Source organism: Anser cygnoides, chromosome 3, assembly GCF_040182565.1.
Source record: "Anser cygnoides isolate HZ-2024a breed goose chromosome 3, Taihu_goose_T2T_genome, whole genome shotgun sequence".
Lineage (NCBI taxonomy): Eukaryota > Metazoa > Chordata > Aves > Anseriformes > Anatidae > Anser > Anser cygnoides.
Genome location: NC_089875.1, coordinates 109,633,436 through 109,659,511, shown reverse-complemented (window position 1 = coordinate 109,659,511; position 26,076 = coordinate 109,633,436). Strand labels below are relative to the sequence as shown.

Genomic DNA, 26,076 nt, shown 5'->3' with positions numbered 1-26,076 from the left:
GTAAATTAGGCAAAACTCATTTTCACACCATTTCAATCTGCAAGCATGCATCACCTGTTTTCTCCTGTATTTGAAATTATTTAACACTGCAATAAATTGTGGTTCACATATGATCAATAGATTTAACTACATTGGCCTGATGAGAAAGGACTAATATAACAAAAGTTAGTCCCAAATTCAAATGCTAAGTTCGCCACCACCACCCCCTTTTTTAAAAATATATTAAAGGCGCTAAAGGAAGGACTTCACCATTACCAATTTATGATCAGGTGACACCAGTCACAGCACATTCCATATTGAAATTTACTCAACTTAGTGAGAAATCTGTGTATTCTATTAAGCTAGCTAGGACTCTCAGTCTATCTTCTCCAAATAACACTAGGGGGATGGGGGCATTTCTTTACTCAACGGGAACTTAATCTGTTTTTTTTACAGTTTCCTGAAAGCAGATTGTAGGTTTTTTGACTTTTGCAACTAGAACTCTTCACGAAGAATGCAAAAGGTTAATTCTCTTCCTGGTTATCAGGCATTCCCAATGACCTTTGATGTTTTAAGTGACAGAATTTGCAGGTAAAGTCACTGAAGTTTTCTTAGCTATGATCTGGGGAAAATCACTCGAGAAAAACAGAAGTTAAAAAAAATCAAATTAGACAACAACTTCATCTGAACAAATAAAAGCTACGTGAAAACAGTGTAAGAGGCATAGAGTACTTTAACCTATAGTACTTCATGACAGATTTTCATGCAGACTTATAAACTGCTTTGATACTAGTGCGTTCCTTCTGTATAAACTCAAAATAACGTAGAGTTCTTTGTACAAGATCAGCCGTACAAATTTAAGACATCAACTCAGAGAAATCCAATCTTAGAGAATCAAAACTCTCAGCCAATATTTTGGCTTTGGGATAACTCAGTTTCAAATGTATACTTCAGGAAGTTGTTTTTGTTTTTATTTTTATTTTTTTTACTTCAATATCTTAAATATAAGCAGCAATCTACAATTGAATGCACTTTTAAATAGCACAGCATTAAAAATGACAGTACAGAATTAATGAAATTATTTTTTACATATCCTCCGTAAAGAATTAAACTGTCTTAAAGATTCACTTAACTATACTTGTATTATCAATAAATCAAAAAGCTATGGAAAGAATGATTCTGCAAACTAACTCTTGAGGAAAGACAAAAGAAAATCAACAGAAACCATTCTGTCTTTGATTTCTTTTATTTTATCAAGACAACAGCTAATACAGAGTTAACAACGCTGAACAAGCTGTTTTATCATGCAAGAAGTGTATTGAATTTTAATCCTTTTCTTACTACTGCTACTCAAGAGACAGTACAAGATTTTTGTATTTGTAGGGTAGAACATTTATTAACTCAAGCCTTGTCTCAAGTGTGACACAATCAGAATGTTCTGAACAGCTGGTTAGGAAGATAGCCAAGATGCAAGAAAGATGTCTGAGCCTCCTTTTCAAGGGCAGCCAACTCTTGTACTGTAGGTGCCAGAATATCCACATGGCCTTTATAGAGTCCACCTGCCAAAAAAAGACCCAGTCTAAGTGATGTGTTCAAAGCCATTTGTCAGCAGAACTAGTAATATTCACCAACAGTCATTCAGAAAATTAAAAAAAAAAGTTTATGCCTGTTTTTATATTGTTTTTAAACACACTTTGCCTGCTTGCAACCCATAGGCTGTATGTAACAAATGCACAAGACAGCAAAGAATTAACTTTTTTTTTAATCTATCAATTTGTCATTATGAAGCAGAAAACCAAAAACCTAAATACTGTATAGCAGCGTAACTCAGAAGTTTTTCATTGCTTACCACCAAGGGCTCTTTTCTGCCCATATGTAACCTTCCCGTCAAAGTCATCTACTGGCACTTTTATGTCTGGTTCAATTTGGGCAATAGTGCAGTTTAAGTGTTCTTCAATCTCCCCCAGCAACTAAAAGAAAAAATAAATTAAATTAAACTTATGCTCTAAGACTCCAGTTATAAGAGTCTTTTTTTTTTTTTTGAATGCTATTCAAATAGCTTCAACAAAAACAGTATATAGGAAACAAAGTGGGCGTGGAGACTGAAGACTAATTTTTTTTTCCAAATTCAATAAATTACTGAAAGTATAATTTGCAAAGTTTTCTAATTTCTCCTTCAAATTGAACTAAAGTTATAAACACTCCGAAGATAGATTTGTACTTCAACTAAACAGTTAAGACAGGGACTATAATCCACAGTCTTTTAGAGGAAATCAGAGTCAATCACAGAAAGGTTTGGACTGGGAGGGTTCTTAGAGATCATTTAATTCCAACTGCGCTGCCATGGACAGGGACACCTCTCTCTATACCAGGCTGCTCAAACCCCATCCAACTTAGCCTTGAACACTGTCAGGAATAGGGCATCCACAGCTTCTCTGGGCAACCTGTTCCAGTGCCTCACCATCCTCATACTAAAGCACTTCTTCCCAATATCTAAATCTACCCTTTGAGTGTAAAACCATTACACCTTGTCCCATCAATACAATCCCTGATAAAGAGTTCCTCCCCAGTTTTTGGAAGCCCCCTTAAGGTACTGGAGGAACATTATGGTCAAGCAGAAGTTTTACCTGCATCTCATTGTACCATATAGTACAACCTCCTTCTTCCTTCAGTCTAGTATTGTAGCATCCTTTTCCACGACTACTGCATACATGATACCAAACCTAGAAACAAGGGAAAACAAACTTTTAAGCTTTGAGAAATAGTTTAGTATATTCATTTTTATAGTTCTAGCATGGAAAATAATCCAGATATCTTTCCAGAGTCCCTTTCAGTTAAAAAGGAAAGAAGCAGAAATTTTCCAATGCAGGCTGTTAGAGTCAGGCATCAGCTATGGATGGAACTTCAGTAAATAGCATCTGTTCAATTTTGCTTTGGAGTATAATTACCTTTTCTTTTTCTTTTGCCACAAGGGAGATTGCCAGACCCATCCTGAAATAATGGGGGGAAGAAAGAGAAAAATGTGTTTCAACAACTATTGCCAACTTATTAAAAGCAAAAAGCACAAAAATGTACTGCGTCTACTCTGAACACATACATACCTTTCAGCTCTGCCTACTCTCCCAATTCGGTGAACATAGTTCTGTTTTTCATCAGGGAGTGTGACATTGATAACTGTAGAAGACATGATCCACGTAATGTGTGTGCATGTGTATGCACACACATACACACATTTTAAATACATGAGCTAATGTCACAGACCACATAACTACAGTAAATATGCTTTTGATCACTGCACTTCTTATCCTTAGCCCATATACACACTATCAAATGCGAACTTAACATTGTTACAGAAGTTACAGGTGTCATTACCCACCTGTACCACCTACATTTAAGGCTTCCACCATAAAATTTCTTCCCCATAATTACTTACCAGCCATGTACCCGTTTTAATTAGTTGAAAGCCTGAAAATATATTAAAGCCACATGGGAATTCAATAGCTTAGTTTAAAAGTTATGTCTTACCATAGGGAACACCATGAATATCAATTCCTCTAGCTGCAACGTCTGTGCAGATCAAGAAACGGACATCTCCCCTCTGAAAACAGTTATAACAAGCAGTGAACTAAAACCAAAATCAAAATCCAAGCGCTAAAACAGCAGCTCTTCCTGTTTACTGCACCTTGAAGGTTGAAGGCACATTATACATTTACAGAATACTCCAAATAAAGCTCTTCTGTAGTACAATAGTTCTTTTTGAACATGAATGGCTTGGTCAGTTTACATCTTCATTTTTCCCAGCAAGATAAGGCAAATATAAATCAATAAATGGCTTAAAAAAAAAAATCAAACCCAGTTTAATATTTAAACTATCATTTGATTTGGTTTTTAATATTCAAGATCCATTAATTTTAGAAAATAATAATCTGTTACAGAGCTTAAATTTAAGTCTATTTATAAGTAAACCTACCTCTACCCTATCAATGAAAATATCAATGAAAACTCAGAGGTTATGTTAACTGAATATAGATTTTCACCTAAAGAAACTGCATCTTATAATTTTAGGAAGTGAGTTATAAAACATCCAAACCCAATTTAATTTAAACTGAGGGGACATATTAATGTACAAGGTATGACTTGAGATATTAGGAAATGAGGGAAAAGCCTGCTAGAGTCTGCTGCATCACCTTAAATCTTTCCAGGTTCTGTTTTCTTTCTTGAGGTTTTCTGTCACCATGCAGACACACACATGAGAACTGATGTCCCTTCCTATCAGGGCCTGAAAGAGTTACTGTGCATTAATAACATCATATATAAGGTATGGCACAACACGATATAGCAGGGAAAGAAGTACACATGGGGAAAAGTCTCAGCTTGGGGGAATTTCGCTTGATTTATCATCATAAAACAAACTTTTAGTTACTGATACAGGCATTGGTAAAAACAAAATAATTAAACACCTTTCCTCCCCCCTCACCAGAAGGGTTTTGTGCAGACATTTCCTCACCCCTTTCTAGTCTGTCTTTTTTCCCCAGATACATCTCTTTACCTTTCTCCTTGTTTGTCCTATTTCCATCCTCCTGTGTGCTCTCTCATATTTCTCCTTCTATGTCTCCTCATGTTTGTACTTCTGTGCGTCCTCACATTTCCTCCTGTGTCTAGAGCAACTACCTCTCATTCTTACATTTCAGTAGAGGCCCCATACAGCTCTCTTATTGGTTCAAATTTTGGTGCACCATGGGTTGTTTCTGTCCATTTCAAAGCTGCCTAGAACTGGTATTCATGGCCTCCTCCCACATTGGGCTAAGCCATATGTTAAAAAACTTGGGCGCAGTCTTACTGGTGTGGTATCTGAATATCAGTGACCTTATCATAAAAGGTGTCTTTAAAATAAGCAGGAAAGGGAATAGAATAGAGTTTTGGTGAAAATACTACCTCCGCCCTGTTGGATGAAGTATTGCTCCATATTATCACAATCTATTTTTGTCCTGCAGAAAATAATGGCTTGGTCCATCTTGTGTTCTTTGATTGCCCGAACAGTGTACTCTCCTTTTAGAATTTTGATAGCTTCAGACCACATTTCTAAGTTAAAGTAAAGAAGATATTTCAATTCAATTATTTAAAAATACAAAGAGCCATTGAACAGCATGCATTTAAAGATCCTCTAGCCTTTGAGTAGACAGGTAAACATTTACTAGCAGAGCAGGTGAGCTACACCTTCAGTTTTTTCCCCTCCCTTGTCCACGTACCGCTGCTCCAAGGTAATATAATACAGAAAGAACAAAACCACTCCATTTAAGGTGATTTATAAACAAACGTTTCTAGTTTACCCATCTGAAAAACATGTATTTAAGTCTACTACATAAACCTAGAAATGAAGATGGAGGAGCATGCCTCAAGACAATTATCTAATATAATTTAGCTTTATTTCACAACAACTACAAAGGATCATTTCACAAGCCATTATTTAACACGCGTTGCAGGTTACCTGGAGTGTTAGCACCAGGACGTGTGTTATCTTTTGCATGTACTTCATCAGTCTAGGAAAAAAACAAACAACCTTCAGCCGCTTGATTGTAGCGGTAGCTAAACCACATTCGATCACAAGATCGGGGGGAAGAAAACCTACCACCAACTACTTAGAATTTACTCAATGTTTTTATAAAAACCTGCATCAGCCTCTCAGCTCTGCAAAAGACTTTCCTCGATCAACCCATTAGTCACTAAAAATCCTCCTTCTGTTCATCTGCAGGACTTAAGAACCAAATTCCAGACCCAAGACCAGCTGCAATTCATTTATCCTTTTGAATGGAATCAATTGTTTACACTCAGTCCTGAAATTTCAGGTATTGTGACTGCTTCTAGCTAAGAAATAATTTTAAGTGAAATTTAATATCCTAGATTTCTTTTTAAATAAAATAATCAAATTGATGTTGTTGTTAATCATCTAAAATGCTTAAGACAGCAGGACTGGCTCCATCACACAGAGATAACTCAGATTCCAAAGTTCACACTAAACTTCCACTATAAGTTAAGAACAATATTCAAGCATTAAATATGCTGTTCACAATACTATAACCTGAGAACATAAACATTAAATTCAAGGCTCTTTAAAATAAATAAAATACTAGCTGTTTTGTGGATAAGACAGCAGAAACAAACCAATAAACATGGCAAAGATACTTCACCCTTTTTTAGTTAAAAAACTAAGAGCTAAAAGATTAATTTGAAATGTAGGCATGTGTTACCTAAATAAATTTTAATTAAAAAAACAGAAACAAGTAGTAGCGCTATCCTGGATTTTTGTACATGCCTATGAAGTTCTTCAATTTATGAATAAATTCATGCATGGAATGGAAAAATCCCTACCTCTTTAGAATGAGTTCAGGTGAGATCATTAGACTAATTGGTTTTCTGCTGTTACATGCAAAATTTTTAAGTCACATGAAAATTTCAGTTACTTGAAATCCTTCCAGTATTTACAAGACATATTTAAGAAAATTATTTTAGGTAATATTTGTTTTCACTTCAAACTCCAATTAATTCATCAAGACAAACAGATTTAAATCCACAAAGAGTACCTTGAAGAACCAAAACCTCACAAAACAGAATCACAGAATGGGTGACGTTGGAAGGGACCTCCAGAGATCACCTAGTCCAACCCCCCTGCTCAAACAGGGTCACCTAATGCACGTTACACAGGATCACATCTAGGCAGATTTTGACTATCTCCAGAGAAGGAGACTTCACAACCCTCTCTGGTAGAGTTCTGTCTCACCTTAAAATAATAACCTCAGAAGAGGGGGGCAAGGCACAAAATGTGTATGTACCTCCCATGGCAGACAAGACTGATTTTTTCTTTTAAGATCAACTGCCTTTGAGAACCTCAGACAATGAAAATCATTCTAGCTTTATGGGACAAGAAATCCTCACTTGGATAAGGTCCAACAACATACTAAGCAAAACCAAGTCATTAGACTACACTTCATGGAGGAAATACTGAACTCCATTTAAGTTAAAAAATTACTTTTCAACCTTACATAATTTCATGCTAATCTAAGCATTCTGTTCTACCACCAGACAAGTTAATCTACCTTGAACTAAAGAAAAGTTTTGAATATAAACACAAAGCTTGTTCATATAATAAAAAGTAGTAAAATTCTTCATGTAGATCTAGATCTGAAAGCAATGGAATAATCATTGCTAAATCATAAGAAAATGGTTGTTCCTATGTTTTTCCCTATATTAGAATCAGATATAAACCTAAAATCCAAGTGAAGTAAACTCATGTTAAGACTTTACCAAAACACTCTAATAGACCTGACAAAGGAAAGTTCCAGAGACAGCAAGGTGTTAAGAAAGCCTATGGATCCTAAGCACATATGAGTTGCTAAAAATGAAATACAACTCCAGGTTATTAAGAACTTGAAAACCAAAGGCTTCAACAACAAGCTTCCCATCTGAACAGGTATCAGTTGAATGCAGAATTTAAACCCAAGATTCAAATGTAGTTTGAGATTAAATCCATTCCTCTAAAAATTGCTCATTTCACATACATCTTTCTGTAAAGTGCTTTTTTTTTTTCTTCCTCTCAAACCTATGTTGGGAAGTTTACCTGTCTCTTGTGCATGATGAGAAGAACTAGTGAAGCTACAGACCATTAGCTGTGAAATGACTGAATAAGCAGTGTGGTGCCATTGCTCTCTACCTCAAAAAGGTAACGCTACTCCATCAGGATTTTCCCCAATCATGTTCATAAGACTGTACCATTAAAAAACAGCGTTGTGACATTACAAACATCAGGCTGCTAACTAACATGGAACAAACATTTCAGAAACACTGAACTTTCAATAGCTGGCAAAGATCCTGCAACACTGGGCCTCAACTCTGCACATTAAATAAGTAAACACTCGCAAACAAGTAATCTAAGTTCCACTTATAAACCACTTACTCTGATATGATTCTTGCCAAGTCTTTCCCAGAGTTTATCAGCTTTTGGATTAACAGGCACAACTACATGGTGTACTGTTTCAGGGACAGAATCTTCTCCTTTTAGATCAACCCAGGTGGGAAAATGCATGATCTTTTCAGACAGCTTTTTCACATCAAAAGAATGCAGTGTTGCAGAACACACGATCACCTGAGAAGAAAAAAAGCCACATGAATACCAATGAAGATCAGATTCTCCTAGAACAACAACAAAAAAAAAAAAAAAAAAAATGAGTAGAACTGGAAGAATGTTATGTGGTAGCTGAACAGCATACTGCAGCACAACAGTGTCTCCCAAACTGGCTTTCCTCATCACAGCATCTACTCTGCTGATGAGTCAAGACAAAGTTACTCAACTATTCTCTTAAAGAAACACAATCATTTAAGAGGAAGAAAGCAAAATTACTAAGAGATGATTATTAGAGCATTAGAAGGAGTGTAAGTAGCCACTCATTTTTCAGATACATTTGTATCATGTAACCCAAATACTGATAGACACTGGACTTCTGATCTAGGATCCTAAAAACGTGCGCTTGCAAGCAATTACTGAACCCAGTGAACAAGTGCTACTTGTGGACAAGAAGTGTAACAAAGAATAAACTACTTCAAAGAAGAAATGTTCCATACCATGCAACAGTCAACAACTGAAAGCAGCGCAGACCACAAGAAAACAAGAACAAACTCTATACCTGAAGTCGCTTTCCATCTGAAGTTATCTGAGGAATCTGACTATGGATCCTGTTTATGAAGTCTGAATAACCTTGGAGAAGAAGGCCATCCTACACAGAAATAAAATGAGAGAAAAAACTGCAGTTCTTATTTGCCAGCCTACATACCTCAGTCAAATAACCAACACACTTGTAGTCTCAGAGTTCTACTCATTTAATTAGCTGAACAGGTCAATGTCTATCCATGACATTACTACTACTAAGGAGGAAAAAAAAGGAGTATTTACAGGCACAGCTGCTATGCTTCAGAAGAAATTAAACATCTGCTTCAGCTGCTTCTCCTAGCTAATACTCCCGGGCACTTTATCTATGTGAACACTCAGTTATACTACAAAGGATCAAAGCAAGAAAGAGGCACTCATTCCACAGCATATTGAGCAGGACATATACTGGCTTCAAGACCTGCTGGGTAATCAAAAACGCTTATCTAGTCTTTGTCCTTTCAAGTTTCCTGAACGCTGTTGCTGGACAGAGACAGGGACTGACTTCACTAATCTTATAAATACAGCCTGAAATATATTTCTCTATTGTATAAAATTCAAGCAGCTTTACAGAGAGGCAACAAGAGAAAGGTGTGTGGGTTACTACACTTAGCAAGGAGATTAACCTGGACTACTCTAGAAGTAGCTAACTTAAGCACCAAATGCTACAGAGGAATGTTGTTTCATTATATCTTTTAATGTATGTTATGCTGCATTTGAGAGCAGAACTTGAGTATCATTTAGTTCTCTACATACAGCTTCATCCAGAACGAGGAATCTAACTTGAGATAAGTTAAGTTTTCCTGTTGAGACCAGGTCATCCAGTCTTCCAGGAGTTCCAACGACAATATCCACCTATGAAATACAGAAGAAAATTAACTGATCCCATAGCTAACTTGGAGGCACCACCAGCTTTGCTTAAACTTCAGTATGCGAGACAATCAGCAGGGTGATGTCCTATTTTCCATGAATTATAACCACAGATTGCTAGAATAATTTGTACTAGAGGGACATCTTGTGGTCATCTGGTCCCCATATGACATGTATCACAAGCAAAGGACAACTTCCAATTCGCTTTAGAACTCTTAGGACCCTGCCCAGTAAAATTTTGACATCTTCAAGGGCAGAGATTCCACAAGCTCTCCAGGCAACAGATCTGATTTTAAATAGGAATAAAATAAATTCAAGTATATTTCCATAGTAAGAGAGTTAAAGTCTACCAACCATCGAAATAGACTTAAGATTTTGCAAGATGGAAGGGTTCACCATCACAAATTTATCATATAATCATTTAGGTTGGAAGAGACCTTCAAGATCACCTAGTTCAACCCATGACCTAACACTAACAAGTCCTCCACTAAGCCGTATCACTATGATTCATATCGAAGTCTAGCAATCTTCTAGTTCAAGCCTGCTTAGGAGATAAACTTCTGATTTTGGCAGCTAGAGACATTGAAAAAAATTCATAACAGTGATGCAGTCTCACTTTTGTGCCTTGAATAAAGGCACAGCTGTCCCTAAGGGACAAATGAATGGACTGTACATTCCATGCTGCAGAAACTAAGCTGGTTCCTCCTGTGTAGGATTGTTTTTTGGTGTAGCTTGAACTGGACAATTGCAGACCAGTTTTATTTGCATACATGTGAAGACGTTAGTAAGAAATCTGTCTCTATCCTGATAATTTACAACAAATATTAAGTTACACTTCTATTTTAAAATTTTCAGCAGTACTCAAGACCTAACAGAACTTGATCAAATACCATAAGCATTTGTAGTGAGAGTTGCCATGGAAATGAAGTGAAAAAAGCTAGAACAGCACAATATGAGTTTGCTATCAGCTGCACAGTCTCTTTTTAGCAGGTTTACAGAAGTTGCAGGAAGCATTATTACTGTTCACCATGAGTTATTTAGAACCTAAACTATTAAGTCATATGAACAAAAATAATACAACTTACTCCTTGTTCCAGCACAGAGAGTTGATCTCTTGCAGCAACCCCACCAATAATCAGCAGTTCTCTGAAACAAACATTACATCAACTTATTTTGACATTTGGTAATTTTTTGTTATATTCAGGAGAGAAAGTATCAGGCTGAAAATTGATTCCACTATTAATAGACAGTGATTAACATTTCTGAACAGTAATTAGGAGCAAAACAGTAAAAAACCAAAAATTATTCCTCTTATATAGCATATGGTACTTCAATTTGAGAAGAGAAAGTTTTAAGTTGTATTTTAATTCAGCTATTTCATTGTTGTTGTATTAAACACTCAACTAATTTCACCGTTCGAAAAAGGATCTGTTCCTTAAAATCTTAAGCAAAAATTCACTTAGTAAGTTCCTTGTATTCTTGAAAGCTAGCAATGCAAATACCCAAGCTAAATTAATCTTACATCATAACTTGTCTCTCCCTCTCTCCCTATTACTACTAACACGCAATACCATTAATCGCACTCTTGTAAACTGACTGTACTTCAATACGTAGACACTTCTTAATTTTTTTTTTTTAATAAGCACAGTTTAAACAGGAACAACTTTAGACTAAAGCATCCTGTAGACAAACTTTTTTTTTGTTTGGATTGCAACCCCATGCTAGTAAGTGCAACATTTGTCCTGTGAACAGTGTAATGTGAGCAGAGCAGACCTTGTATATAGCCATCTGCTGGAGTCAGACTACAGCATAAGAATTAGAAGGTTGACTGGTAGCAGGTATTGCTGAGACTATTATCAGTAGCACTGCAGATTAAGGTCCACGTAGCAATGAAGTGGAACACCACCCACCACCAAGTCATGTCCATGGACAATGTCATGAACACAACCTAAGTATCAGATGCACTGTTACCTTAATTTGGGATTATCAACATATTTTTTGAACTGCTTCACATTGTTCAAAGTTTGTTCTGCTAGCTCTCTCGATGGTTCAACAATCAACGCTTTTGGAGCGTTTGGAAGGTTCTGTGTTTGAACCACTTGTGCATTTCCTAAGATTAAAAAAAAGCAATTAGAGACATTTATTATTGTAATAGAGAATTTATTATTGCAAACAAACTTGTAATTCTAAATATTCCATAAAAGGGAAATGTTATTGTTTTAGATTAATATTCAGAAATTACAAATAGGTCTTGCCATTACAATGGTATACTGGTCATACAACGTGATTTTTATCTCAGAGCTTAAAAACCAAACACTTCTTTTTTTTTTCCCTCAAGTAACTCATTTAAGAGAAGTTTACCTATCTGATGCATTTCTAAATTCCAAGCTTAAGACTACTTGCAATTTAAATTGAAGACAACTGAAAAAGCTCTAGTTTTGCTACCACTACGGTGTTAGTATTCTAAGACCCTGAGTACAGCAGAAATTAAGAAATTAAAGTGATCAAAATGCATATTCAGACAACCTGAATACACAATGGAAAAATTTAAAAGGTCAAACCTTACCTGCATGTTGTGATTTAACAACACTACCATCGGGAGCCTTGCAGAGACCAATATAGCCATCTTTTGGTGGAAACTTGAAGTCTTCTTCACCAAAATTGAACTTTAACTCAGCATTCTAGATTTCAACAAAATCGTGTCATACAGATTCAAGAGACTACGTAAAACGAAAAACAATTTCACAAGTATCTTCCCCCATGAGAAACCAGCTAGACGAAGAGGTGTGCATGGAGATAGGGAAAGTGGTGTGTTTTCCCCTCCCTTCACATTCCCCTTCCCCAAGAAGTCCAAAGCCTGCCAGACAGTTTGTGCTTTGTTCTAGTTCTTAAAACTCTTTTATTCTACATCAAAATATTCTAACACTTACAGATATGCTGAAACATTTTTATGATTTTTGTTTTATTCATATTTGATGACTAAGCATAACTAAAAAACAAGCCAAAATAATTTTTAGGTTTGTACATTTCTCTGACCACCAAAAACATGTGGTGAGCCCTTTGCTCATCATTCCAGAGAGACTGAAAAAAACAAAGACGCTACTAGATTTACAGAATATTAAGAGCAAATGAAACAGGAAACTTAAGGGTTTAGGCAGACCACTTATAACTTTAGCACTTTTAAGTTACTTTCTTATCTCTGTGGAATCACACTATACTGAAGTTTAATAAAGGTAAGATAATTCTTGCTCCAAGCTATTCTACCCTTATGTTCAAGTTTTGGTATTTCATTTAATTAAGATATTCAGTATTTAGCTTGAGCAGTCCTCAAAACTAACACACTGATGATCACTACAGTAGTTGAGTACTAGTGCACAGAAGGAAACAGAGTAAAAGTGTAACTACGGTAATTGTACAGTAACTGCTCTACCAGAAATAGAGCAGTTTTCTGGAACTTGCACATCTGTGATATTCTTAAGTTACCTTCAGTACACAAGCTGCAAAGAGTGCCTGGTTCCTTATGTGTGGTGGGATTTCAAACGCAAGGCCAAGGTCTTTCCCTGAAAGTAGGGGGGTTGTTCAGTCAGACTCTGCACATATGCACATCCTCCCTCCCCAGCCATGTGAGCATTCAAGTTAAATTCCAAAGAATAAAGTGAAGAAAACTTACCATTTTTGGAAAATTTTATTTGTCCTTTATCTATATCTAGATAACATCCAATTGTATCATGCATAGTGAATTCCTATAATGAAAAGAAGTTTGTGAAACTAACAAATTTTGGGGGTTATTTAGTGTATTAAGAAAACAGTGCTTGCATTCTGCCAGCTTTTACAGTCTTCATATTTCTCTCTACTAAACACTTACTTTCAGGAGAAGCAAGTTCTATTTTTATCCCAATACTACTATCATAAACAACATTCACATTTTTGATTACACATCTTCAGTAAAGTGCCCAATTTATCTTAGATATTAAAACTTTTATTGCAGCTTTAGATTTGCTCAAATGCCTTGACAATGATAAATTCAAGTCATTTACCTGGAAGAATTCTGTATTATGAAGACGTGCATTAATCATGAGTTTAGTAGCCAATGTAAAACCAAGTTTAGAGCATCAAACACTAGTAGAAATCTATCTTCTGACTACTGAAAAGATTAACTCACGTAGGAGGTACTAAATGTATGTTACATATTTAAATACTTCATTTAAATTGTTTAAAATTTTTTCATTGTAATGGTATTTAATGAAAGTTTATATACTGTGAAGTGCTTTTCAAGTTCAGCAGATCATAAGTCACTTATAAAAAACTGCAATAGCTGTAAAAGCAGCAAGTTTTACAGTATTGACAATTTGCTAATACCATAAAAAGACATTTCTACTGCGTTCTTCATATTTATGTAAGCCACGCTTAAACATTCATTAACAAAGAATGCACAGCACACAAAAAACACTCCAGATATTTGTGGTAGACATTTTCAGAATATTACATCAAGATCACAATTTTCATGATATATCCAACTAACTGGCAGAAATAGAGCCTGACTAACTACACCTTACTGGCACTGAAGTATGTATTTTGAGGTTTTTAGAGACTTCAATTGCCAGTATACAGGCTTCAACGCCCTTACTTTGACATTCACCAACGCATATAGATGGGATGTTGTTATTCAAGTTAACACTAAAATAAGTCAAGAAATAAATCCAAGAGATCAGTTAACCACTAACCTGTAACACACAGAAGAGATTTATCTTCTAAATAAATCTACATCGTTGTGGTCTAGCCACTATCATAAATCCAACATACTAACTGCTTTTGTTAGATCTGGTTAATGTGCTTTTGTCCAAAAATGCTTTGAGGTTTTATGGTATTTTTGCTTAGCAACTTTACCTTAAAAAGTTAGCACTGCTAGGAAAGACAATTGATTGCTATAGCACGTAACCAAGACAAAAAAACTCTTATAAAAAAAACAACATGAAGAAATTTGAGAAATGAATTGCAATGTTTTTATCAGTAAGTAATTCAACCTTACCTCACCATAGCTGTCAAATTGCTTGTTGTGAGATTTCTTACCAGTGCCACCAAATCCAAAGCCAAATTTATCAGTGCCTGAAAACAAGGCACAGTATGACCTTTTATTGTTTGGCTGACAGTTTACATTCCCTCCCCCCACCTCCCTCCAGCTCTTCTTTGTCCATTATCATTTATATTGCCAACTGAAACATTTACGATGTAAATAATACTCAGTGCTAACTGAAGACTCCTAGTTTTGATGTATTCTAAAGTAATCTTTGTACCAGAATACTGATTGATTTTACTGGTCTCTAGTCATCTTCATAAAAAGACTGAAATAAAAGCAAGAAAGTCACAATAACCATAATCACCATCTATACAGACTTCTTACAAGCAGAAGAAAATTTGTACAAGTTTTGAATTCACTGATATCGCTGATCTTCCCAAGGAGTCCCTTCTCTGCAAGAAGAGAGCAGGATTCCAGCCATTCCATAGTGTCTATAGGATTCCAGTAGATCCACCTTATGAGGAAACTCACCCAAATCTAGTGATGCCTGCATAGTTGACCAACCAACTCTGCACAAGCCTTGATCATGACAAGACACTTCATAGTAGTATTTTCCTTTAAGAGAAAAGAGATCAAAAAACACCTTAATTTCAATTTCATTGAGGTGGTTCAGTTTGGCAGTCCAGAATCACCAAATGTCTAACATATCTAACCTCTGCTGTAAGTCATAAAAGTTCCTACTGTGTTAGGGTGAAAGGGTTCTGTAGGTACCTATGTATCTGGATGGAGAAACAGGCATTGGAAAACAGCAGGCCTAAGAGAGGAAAAAAGTATGTGCTCAGAGGTAGCGTGTGAAAGAATTCACAGAACTGGTAAGCTAGTGAGATACCTGTGGTTCTCCAGAATCCACAGCATTTGATTAAACTCAAAACCCCAGAGGTCTGCCAAATCAGTGAAAGACCACCAGCATGCACTAGCACTGACAACTTGCTGTGTAACTTGAACCGTGTTCAGTTGGTTGCCACGTATAGACAGACTACAGGACTGTGTGTACACCTGATAAAATCCGACCACTCAAGGGTCTTTCTGAACACCCACCTAGAATTACTGGAGTCAGTATGACTCTCTGCTTCCAACTAAACAATTAGGATTGGCCTCCCAACTGTTACTCCAACCAGATATGCATGAAATCTGTGCATGCACGTTCCTATGGGGGAAATAATCGGAAGTACTGTGTGGATAGCTATTTCCTATTTATAGCATCTTAATAAAATATGTTCTAATGAACGCCAGTTACGAATGCACCACCTCTGACTCAATCCCCTATCAGGAAAATGCAATTTACAAGATAAGGAGAGAAAAATAAACTAAAATATTTTATTTGCCTTTCCAAAGTCTTCAGCTAGCAGTAAATTGAGTAACGGCACATTTGCTTAGATAGACTGTAAATTTTAAACGCAACTGTCTACTTTAACAATAGGAGATAAGTGGGTGTTTCAGCTGAGATTTTTAGGAGCCTCTGAAATACATTGTTTTATAGCTACCTTTAGTCACGCCTCTAGTTGCTCTGCATCCATGCCATTCTTTCACTTCTCTGCTTTGACAACACAGACCATCTGATCCAATTGCTGAAAATGACAAGACAGTTTGAGTTAAAGAAAATGCTTTTTTAACAGCTTTTTAAAGAAAGCTTTGTACATTTTATTTTATTTTTTGTTTCACAATGTGAACATCTCAAATACAAGAACAATTAAATCAGCATTAAGACAACTCACCAAAGGCTGATCCTCTATCATATGGGTTCATCTGCCATTTATTGAGCACTAAGTTTGAAAGACAGAAACAGAAAATTCTTTAGAGCAACAAGGTAAGCCTGGGGAACTCAAATTCAAATTTCACATTGTCTCTGCTATCTAGCTTAATATTTTGGGAAGACAGCCTTATTCCAAATCAATTCAAACCCTCTAGGTCAGCAAAGGCCTAAAAACTTAGGTAGAGAAGCCTAATGCAAAGCTACTCTATGCAAGTTTGAATTATTCCATTAAATACAGCACAGATTAAATTGCTTAAAAATACAACTGAAAACAATAAAGACACTTATAAGGTAAGCCAGAGTGTAAATCAACTGCACTGTCAACACTGCAGCAGTCATTATAACTAAGATGAAAGACTAGAACTTCCATTAACATTTTCAGAATTTCGTTATTACAGTTATTGTTGGTGACAAGTCTCAATCTATAACTATTATGGACTGAACACATTTACCAGCTTTCAAGTCGCAAATCTGTTTAAAAGGACATATGTATTAGACACTTGCATACTGTGAGAATAACACCATGATTACAATCCATACTGTATCAGCAGGTTCTGGCCCTGCATATTGCCATCTCAGCTCAACATTTCCGAATTCAAATCTGTGTAGTCCAATGCATCCCAGTTCTTTCCATGAACATCATTAAATTTATATTTGTAATTTTATATTATCTGAAGTAATTGTATTCTATTCATATTACCCCAAATTAAAAAAAAAAAAAGTATCTGTTTAATGGCAAGGCAGGCTACCTTTACTTTGTGGTGTTATGGAATTGACATGAATTAACAGCAGTCTAAACTTTAGAAGTGGGATAGATGAAAGCTTACCTGCTCCGCCAGTTTTAATAGTTGCTTTCCCTTTCTTCCCTTCCATCTGGTCCTTCAGTGTTTCATACACAATCTGGATAACTGGAATGCTAAAAGCCTAAAATATAATGTTATTTTCCTTCCACAATCTATATAGGTATTTCCATATAAGCAGACAGTCTAGTTTTCAGTTGCAACATACACGGGTTAGAAACACTTTAAGACATACCTAAGCATATGCTTAAAAACATATTCAAATGTATACATATTCTCTCTGTATGCATACACAAATATATACTATGTCTCTCACCACATAAATACTTTTACTATCTACTACTTTCTATTAGAATTAAATTTGATTACTTACACCAGTTTTTCCACTGCCTGTTTCTGCAGCCTACAGGAAGAAAAAATTAACAGCTTAATCAGTTACAACTTTCACAGTAAGGATTGTTCTACAGTTCTATTTAATGAAACTATAAATTAAGGTTACTTTTACCTTTTACTTTTCTTTTTTTTTTAAACACAAAACCTTTCCAATGGACTTGGAACATAAAAGCTCCCAGAATTCACCAGGAGAGCTATCTATATATGTCTGAGTTCTCAAGGTGCTACAGAAGATTATAGGAGGCATTACTCTGATTATGGAATTGAGAACAGATCTGCAGAAGGCATGATAAAATCAGATATCTTTAAGGCTATTGAGACTGAAGCACTTGTTGAGATGGTTCTTGTCATGTTCCATGCAGTTCTGTGTCAAGTGAAGAGTAGAGTAGATGGTATCAGTTAGCTTTCACTATCATGTAGCAGTGCCTGTCAAACTGTCAAGTTGTCAAAAACTAAAGCCTAAGAAGAATGAATTCCATCTGCAAGAACAGGTGGAAACAGACCAGAAACTCAATGTTTTTTAGTTCAAGGATGTATTTTTCCACTTAAGAAGGACAAAAGAGCTAGCATAACTACAGAGCCCTCTGGAAACAATGCACAAAGAACATTCAGGCAAAAGACACAGGCTTCCTTGGAACAGGGCTGTCCTGCATACATACCATCAGCACATCACCACCTCCCAGGATCAATGGGATAGATTCTGCTTGAATATCTGTAGGAAGACTACAGGAAAGAACACATTAATACAAATAGAAGTTATCAGAATAAAAAAAAATATTTTTGCTTACACAAGAACTTAATAGACATCACTTCAATGTATCAGTCACACAAGGTGAAAGTTATTCTTCCTGGTTTGCTGCTAAGGAAGTGAAGAGGTACAAATTTACATGGAGGGTTTGGAGTAGGTGATGCACTTTGACAGGAAGTGACAAGTGCATGCAGTGAATTCAATTGCACCCTGACAAGAGGTCTGTATCTTACCTCACTATGCTAATGACAAAAGGAAAAGATTAATTATTGATTCCCAGATTTCCTCCCTTCCAGTATGGTTCACTTTTAAAGCCATTTACATAGCCCTCATTTAGAGAATTCCTACTTAACACTGGAAAATAAATTAAAGAAATAAACGTAACTAGCATTTTGAAACCATCTCAGCAAATTAATGCCATGTATACAGGAAAAGAATTACATAAATTTAGACTGTCCATACAGATAACATTCATTCCAAATGACAACTGAAAACAAGCTTTAAAATACTGAACTTCAACCAAATAAGCAAGTAACACCAGGAAGGTGTTACTCTGGTAAAATAACACACTCAGTCATCAACCCTGAAAAAACACAAATTCAGCCCACAGTTTGGAGAACACTTACTGAAAACGCATCATTTAAGTGACAGTAATTTCATATAGCAATCCCACAATATATAGTAAATAAACCAGAAGCACAGGGACTTTTATCAAAGAAATGACACTGAAGGATAAGCTGTCATACTTTGCTCGTCCAAGCTTATGTGTTACCACCGCAGTTACAGTTTGTGATCTTCAGCCACTCACACTATGAGGAAATACAAGAGATGCAGCAATGCTAAAAGGAAACATATATCTCTGCTGTCACATTACAAAAAAAGTGGGTATTTTAAGAAGCATGTGATACATTACTGAAAAGCAAATTAGATTTTGCCAGGCCCAAAGGTAAGCCTACTTACAGCCAATCCATCTCCTCCACTGCTTGAGCTATCTCAGGCATAACACCCATTTCTGTAAGACGAAAATAATTAAAAAAAAAAAAATAACAAGCAGTGTTAGTTACATCAACATAGCCCAGAAGAAAGTGTTTACACTCGGAAATTTTCAACTACAAACAAAAAAATATATATATATATATAATGTTCTTTAAGCAAATTTTTACATACTAGTCTTCACACTGTCACATGCTAGCTTTCCACACCCGTTGTACACACATGCAGAAAGCCAGCACATGACAGTGTGTATACATACACACCAAGAACTTGGTTGACATACACAGATGTATGCAGCCAAAAATCATTCTTACATTTGCTATAGTAATAGGAATATCATTAAGAAGTGGGGGATTGTTTTATTTGTATTATTTTCAGAAAGCTTCAGTTTTCAAGTATTAGTTTTTACTCCTAAAGCCTCAGACAACCCACATAATCAAAAAGCTTTTTCTTAACAACAAAAATTACTATTAATTGCAAATTAAAGATAAATCCCTTGAAATTCTTTCCACTTTTAATACACTTCCCATTTATGCTGATTAAGTTTTTCTACGGTGTACTGAAATAAAACAACTAGCAATGATGCTATGTAAGTTTTCCTCCACTATACAATAAAAATAAACCTATCCACCACCCAAACTCATCTCCAGGTCTAAAGAAGGAACTTCAGCATTTTCTTTGATCATGATGTACAGTGATTGGTTGTCTGAGTGTGTATATGGGGGGGGAGCGAATAGACAGCACCAATAGTGATGTGTACTACTTCAGGAATAACTTCTTACATTATGGTTTAAACAGATATTTTAATCATGACAAGACACTGTGATTGTTTAGTCTGGGGAAGAGGAGGCTCAGGGGAGATCTTATTGCTTTCCACAACTACCTAACACAGGATGGGGTTGTTCCTAAAACGTTTGGAATCACTGCAATGCACAGAACACTTGTCATAAGCCTCCTATCACAGAAACGACCCAGATTAAGGAACCAGCCTTAACTTCCAAACAGCCCCATTTACCAGGTGCACCCATGCCACAGACCCACAAAACCCAGCAAACCCATTAGGGCGAGAACGCCTGCGGGCCTGCCAAAGCCCAGGCAGCCAGAAGAGCACCTGCGCCTCCACAGGCCTGCTGCGTAGCAAGGCACGTACTGCAGCGAGCCCCAATCGCCCACGGGGAACCACCTCCTCTCCTCCACCCCCACAAGGCCCCGTCAGACCCAGACCCCTGAGTTGCGTCCCAGCGCTTGGCCGCCCCCGGCCCTACCCCTCACCACGTACCCGAGAACGCCGCCATCTTGGCACCGTCAGTGTCCCCGTCCGCAGAGCGCAGGCGCAGCACAGGGCTGCCGCTTTATGGCGCCGGGGGGCAGCACGGAGCGCCGCGCCGCGCGTTCCGGCCCCGGCCGCTTGTGTGTGCATCGCGCATATGGGTCCGGGCTGCTACGTGGGGAAGGAAGGAAGGGAGAATTATATTCGTTGTCTGTGGATTTTAAGTTTTTAAGGCATACTCAGGTCGCCTGCTCACGGCTTTCTCACCTTTCTGAAAGCCTGCCTTTTTTTTTTTTTTCCCCCTTCACATAAAATCTCAGCTATGTTTGTGATACCAGGCCTGGTATCTAGAGGTGTACACATATTAAACCATAAAGTGCCCGTTTACAATAAGAATCTGTTTTACATTTACATACAGCGTTGTAATCTTCAGTGACTTTTGTTGTAATTCACATTTGCACAGTTTTCTGTAATAAACATAGATGGTACAAAGCATTCTGAGTTTTATGTGTACAGAAGTATCTTCACACATACATAACGTGTATCTTCACACAGATAACACATGGGTTTATTTTATAGACTTACAAGGATACATTCTTCTACAGTTTTTACAAAAGTTTCCACACATTCTTCACAGTCTTTTGCCGGGATAACTTCTAGAGAAGTTAAAGGCAAGAATCTCTGGGTTGTTACTGTCAAAATAAAATTAGATTCCAAATTAAAAACTGTAGCTTGTACCATTGCAACGCAAAACAATAGTGCATTTGTCTACTACAAAACAATAGTGTATTTATCTACTTTGTACGTGCTAAGTGGAAGGCAAAGAATAAAATATTACCTACCATTTTCAATTGTGAGCAGTCTTCTAAGGCAGTCCTCTGAAAAATACATTTGGTTTAAAGAACAAATAAATGAGAGCATCTCTGACAATGTAGTTCTCTTGACTACGTGTTGCAATCTGATTACTCTTTTTGTGTGAAGTTTTATTTCAGAACCTTTTTAAAAAAATGTTCACCGAGCCCTGTTTATTGTTAATTTATAATGTAGAAAATGTGTTGCAGAGAAAAACACAACAGGTATTTTATATCATCTGTATCATGACAGCTTTTTCATTTAACAATAATTCCTTTGGGAATATCTTAATTTGATATGTTTCCTTTCTTTCACTATTCCCTGTATGTTGATCATAATTTTGCCTGGTTTTGGATACATGACAAATCCAATCATTTTTAAACACAAAGATATGAAAAATCTACAAAGAGGTTACTAAACGCCAGTTAAAACTAGAGTATGGGAGCAAAAGCGGCAGCTTGTGATTTTATTTTAGTATTAAGAAAGCTTTATGAAACAGACTGAAGCCTTAGTTCTTTCACAGTAATTTATAAACATGTTCATCTTTATTTGCCTGAAATAGTAGAACTCTGTGAGTGCAAAAGAAGTTTCCGGGGCTAAAGTATTTAAGATAAGCTCTGTGTAACAGATTTCTGCATTTATCATTAAAGCCAGAGGAAATTTGCAAGAAATATATAGTTTTTGCTATTTTTTAATTTGCTCATTTTTTGTTTGTTTATTTTTCATGTTCAGCAAGGGTTTAATTAACCCATTTTGCCCTTGACTACGTTCTTTGTTTCTTCATAGAATCATAGAATGGGTGGGGTTGGAAGGGACCTTAAAGACTACTATGTTAAATCTCACTATCGGATTTTGGACAAGCAGCATCAGGCTGCAGTCCCAGGTATTTTCCCTGGGGTTCCCTCTCTCTCCCTCAGCAAGAGGCACCTCTCCAGAGCCCCCCTTGCAGCAAAGGCCACAGCAAGCCTGTTCTGCTGAGACTGCACCTGGAGTACTGTGTTCAGTTTTGGGCCCTTCAGTACAGGAAGGATGTTGAGGCCCTGGAGCATGTCCAGAGAAGGGCTACGAGGCTGGTGAAGGGCCTGGAACACAAGTCCTATCAGGAGCGTCTGAGGAAACTGGGGTTGTTTAGTCTGGAGAAGAGGAGGCTCAGGGGAGACCTTATTGTGCTCTACAGGTACCTGAAAGGAAGGTGTGGGGAGCTGGGGGTTGGACTCTTCTCACAGGTAACTAGTGATAGGACTAGAGGGAATGGCCTCAAGTTGTGCCGGGGAAGGTTTAGGTTGGAAATGAGGAGACATTCCTTCTCAGAAAGAGCAGTCAGGCATTGGGACAGGTTGCCCATGGAGGTGGTGGCGACACCGTCCCTGGAGGTGTTTAAGCAAGGGTTGGACGTGGTGCTTAGGGACATGGTTTATTGGGGAACATTGGTGGTAGGGGGATGGTTGGACCAGGTGAACTTGGAGGTCTTTTCCAACCCTAACAATTCTATGAAGGAGTTAAAGTCCGTCCGCGGAGCCGCCGGACGCCAGCACTTTGGGTTCCGCCAGCCACCGTCGTCGTTCTGGCTGTGGGTGGGGCCTGGGCGAACATGGCCGCCACCGCCGCTGCCGGCAGGGAAGGGGCGCGGAGGGCGGCGGGCATGGCGGCCGGGAGCGGGGCGGAGGAGGGTGGCGGCGGGGAGGAGGAGGAGAACGTGCTGTACGACCTGCTGCTCAACGCCGAGTGGCCTCCCGAAACGGAGGTGCAGGTGAGGTGGCCGCCGCGGGGCTGGGGGAGGGGACCGGCCACGTCAGCGGGTGCGAGGAGGAGGAGGAGGAAGGCGGGCGCTGCATGGACGGGCGCAGTAACGGGCCGAGCCCCCAGCTCCTGGCCCGTGCCCCCGTCACGGTGCCCTGCCCGGTTTTCCGTGGCGCTTCGTTCCTGCTCTGCCTCTGTCATCCCCAGAAGCAGCTGTGCTGGCAGCTATGGAAGCAGTGCGGGTGGAAGTGGGACCGTTGTTAAGGTTACCTGGCACGAGGCAAATCGGCTCCCTGTCCCGATTTGCAGGACAGAAGGGTTACGTCGGGATTTCCCCTCATGAGTGAAAAGGAAAGTTTGCATCATTTTGTGTCTGCAAGGTGCACAAATAGATGTCAGAGCTCAAAAGATGGCAAGCCGTTGTTTTATAAGTTTTTACTGACGTTCTACCGTTTTTTTCACTATGGGTCAGTGGAAAAGCTGAGATGTTCATTTATCTGTATTATTTCTTTTTGTGGCGGTTTGATCTGAGCTGGCTGCCAGGTGCCCACCACACCGCTCCCTCTCCTCAGCAAGACATGGGGGAGACAATCTGATGACAAATTCATGAGTTGAGATAAGAACAGGGAGATCGCTGACCAATTACCCTCACAGACAAAACAGACTTGGCTTGGGTAAAGCCAGTTTAATTTGTGTGCGACTGATAACAGAGTAGGGTGGTGAGAACTAAAAACATCGTACTTCCGTCCCCCGTCTTCCATGGGTGAGCTTTGGTGTCGGCTTTTCTCTTGTTTCTCTGTCCCATGCGGGGCAGGGGAATGGGGACTGCAGTCAGTTTGTAACGCTTTGTCTGCAGCTCTGCCGCTCCTTCCTTCTCACACTCTTCCCTGATGCAATGTGGCATTCCTCCCATGGGATACAGTCCTTCATGAACTGCTCCAGCATGCGTCTTTTCCATAGGGTGCAGTCCTTCAGGATCAAACTGCTCTGGTGTGGCTCCTTTCCACAGGCAGCAGTTCCTGCCAGGAACCCGTGTGGGCTCTCCATGGGCCGCAGCCTCCTCCAGGCCACATCCACCTGCTCCACCGGGGGCTCCTCCACGGGCTGCAGCGTGGAGATCTGCTCCGTGTGGGACCCATGGGCTGCAGGGGGACAGCCTGCTCCACCAGGGGCCTCTCCACAGGCCGCAGGGGAGCTTGTGCTGCGTGCCTGGAGCACCTCCTGCCCTCCGTCTGCACTGACCTTGGCATCTGCAGGGCTGCTTCTCTCACACTTTCTCACTTGTCATTCTCCCAGCTGCAGCTGCACAGCAGTTTTTTTAATTTTTTTTTTCCGCTTTCTTCAGTCTGCTCTCCCAGAGGCCCAACCAGCATTGCTCACTGGCTCAACTCTGGCCAGTGGCAGGTCCCTTTTGGAGCTGGCTGCAGCTGGCTCTGATCTGACATGGGGCAGCTGCTGGGCTCTGCCCACAGAGGCCACCCCTGCAGCCTCCCCCCCATCACCAAAACCTTGCCACGTAAACCCAATATAAACTTGCTGAGCTAGCCTATCTCTAGCTCAACTGTTGTCTGATTTGGTCATAGAAGTTGCAAGCCATGTGGTTTTATATGTTTCTTGTATTAGACTTTCAAGTCCAGTGCAGATGTTAATGCATTTACCACAAAATACCACAGTATTTTAACAAGGTTTTATGTTTAATGGGAACCTCTGAACAGAGGAGATATAAAAATATTGCAGGTGGAAGACTGTATTTGTTCATAACAAGTTACGTTCTTCCACATACATACTTAAATGAGGGAACAAACTTTTTTTTATGGTGTTATGGTCTTATGGAGTAAAACCTCATTCTTTAGGTGATTGTGACTTGGACTTTTTAATGTTTGTTTCTTTAATCATGGCTTATTCATGCTGTTCAGAAAAAAAGTCACAAAAGGATCCCTGCTGTATTTCTTGTAAAACTGTTTGGTTAGGAATGAGTGAGTGAAAGTAGAAAGGGAAAGGAAGTTGAAAGCTGCATTGGGAAATCAAATTAGATTTCTTTCTATGCAGTCATCTGGGATCCAAAGCAAGGCCCCAAACCAAACTTTTCTCTATTGATTTTGCTTTATTTTTCTGTTATCTCCTTTGGGGTGATTCATTTTTGATTGCAGAAATTCTGAGCTCTTGTAACTGTAATTACACCCACTGGAAGATGGAAGATAGATCCTGTGATGAAAGTGTAAGGTTCTGTGCAATACAGCAATAGATCTTGCATGGATTTTTTTTTTTTTGTAAGTTGGAACCCCAAATTAGTTTTAATTTTAGTTCTTGTTGGTATTCTCATTTGTCTGTATTGCGTTTTCTGGGGGAAATTAACAGACATTTGTAAAGAATGAGTGCAAGAAACTGACAGTGCCCACAAAGAGACTGGTATGGAAATTGAGCAACCTGTATTCAGTGCAGTGATATGGTCATGTATAACATCTTTCCTGGGAATCCAGAAATACCTAACAAGGATGAAAGGAATTATTGAGTAATTCATCATTGAAAACTGAATGAGACAGTGGTTCTGTGGGGGAGTTTGCAGCAGAGGACTCAAAGAATCATTTGAACCATGGAAGTACAGGTAGACAACTTTTCTACAGTAAACATGTTCTGTCTGTCTTCTTGGCTATATCACTTGATTCTGTGGTGTTTTTTTCTCATTATCACCAAATGTTTTGACGTTCTTTAAAATTCTTTATTTTTTTCCTTAAACTCAGCATGCTTACAACAAAATCTGAACTGAATTAGGTATCTAGTCAATGAGGAAGTTACTTGGATTTTATTTCTGGAATTCTCTGGCAAACTTGTTCTTACAGGCAGGAATGAATTAAAAAATAAATACATTTGACAGGGAAATGCTTTTACAGATCTGGTAGCCA

General features: G+C 38.3%; 2 protein-coding genes across 6 annotated transcripts in view; one reads left to right on the top strand and one right to left on the bottom strand.

The window, feature by feature from the left end:
* Positions 1–1,206: 1,206 nt before the first annotated feature.
* DDX1 (DEAD-box helicase 1) lies at positions 1,207–20,694 on the bottom strand. 2 transcript variants are annotated; one of them, XM_013172653.3, is made up of 26 exons: positions 20,591–20,694; positions 19,279–19,330; positions 18,230–18,293; positions 17,551–17,580; positions 17,205–17,301; positions 16,340–16,387; positions 16,109–16,192; positions 15,096–15,179; positions 14,577–14,653; positions 13,218–13,290; positions 13,031–13,107; positions 12,114–12,228; positions 11,519–11,657; positions 10,633–10,693; positions 9,434–9,532; positions 8,658–8,747; positions 7,931–8,119; positions 5,468–5,519; positions 4,915–5,061; positions 4,167–4,258; positions 3,505–3,577; positions 3,081–3,153; positions 2,928–2,970; positions 2,607–2,702; positions 1,829–1,949; positions 1,207–1,538 (listed from the first exon to the last, which is right to left on the bottom strand). In XM_013172653.3, exons 1-26 carry the CDS (start codon positions 20,604–20,606, stop codon positions 1,408–1,410), a joined length of 2,223 nt encoding a protein of 740 aa, XP_013028107.1. In that variant the 5' UTR covers positions 20,607–20,694; the 3' UTR covers positions 1,207–1,407. The 2 variants fall into 2 exon arrangements, with proteins under 2 accessions (XP_013028107.1, XP_066851052.1); XM_066994951.1 differs by lacking the exon at positions 20,591–20,694 and adding an exon at positions 20,376–20,572 and having other exon boundaries at positions 19,279–19,331.
* A 2,300-nt stretch (positions 20,695–22,994) lies between these two features.
* Positions 22,995–26,076, top strand: part of NBAS (NBAS subunit of NRZ tethering complex) — a 188,347-nt gene continuing 185,265 nt past the window's right edge. For 2 of the 4 annotated variants that reach the window (XM_066994950.1, XM_048071263.2), the window contains exon 1: positions 22,996–23,183. In XM_066994950.1, coding sequence (XP_066851051.1) covers positions 23,025–23,183 — 159 coding nt within the window. In that variant the 5' untranslated portion in view covers positions 22,996–23,024. Of the gene's footprint in view, positions 23,184–24,878; positions 25,779–26,076 lie in introns of those variants that run through there. The other 2 variants (XM_048071264.2, XM_013172651.3) reach the window with 2 other exon arrangements.

Excerpts from the sequence above, each read along its gene's own strand:
- DDX1 (XM_013172653.3), bottom strand. Across the intron at positions 16,193-16,339 it reads TGATAGAGGATCAGCCTTTG|CAATTGGATCAGATGGTCTG; the intron begins GTGAGTTGTCTT and ends TGTCATTTTCAG. Across the intron at positions 2,703-2,927 it reads TGGCAAAAGAAAAAGAAAAG|GTTTGGTATCATGTATGCAG; the intron begins GTAATTATACTC and ends CCTTGTTTCTAG.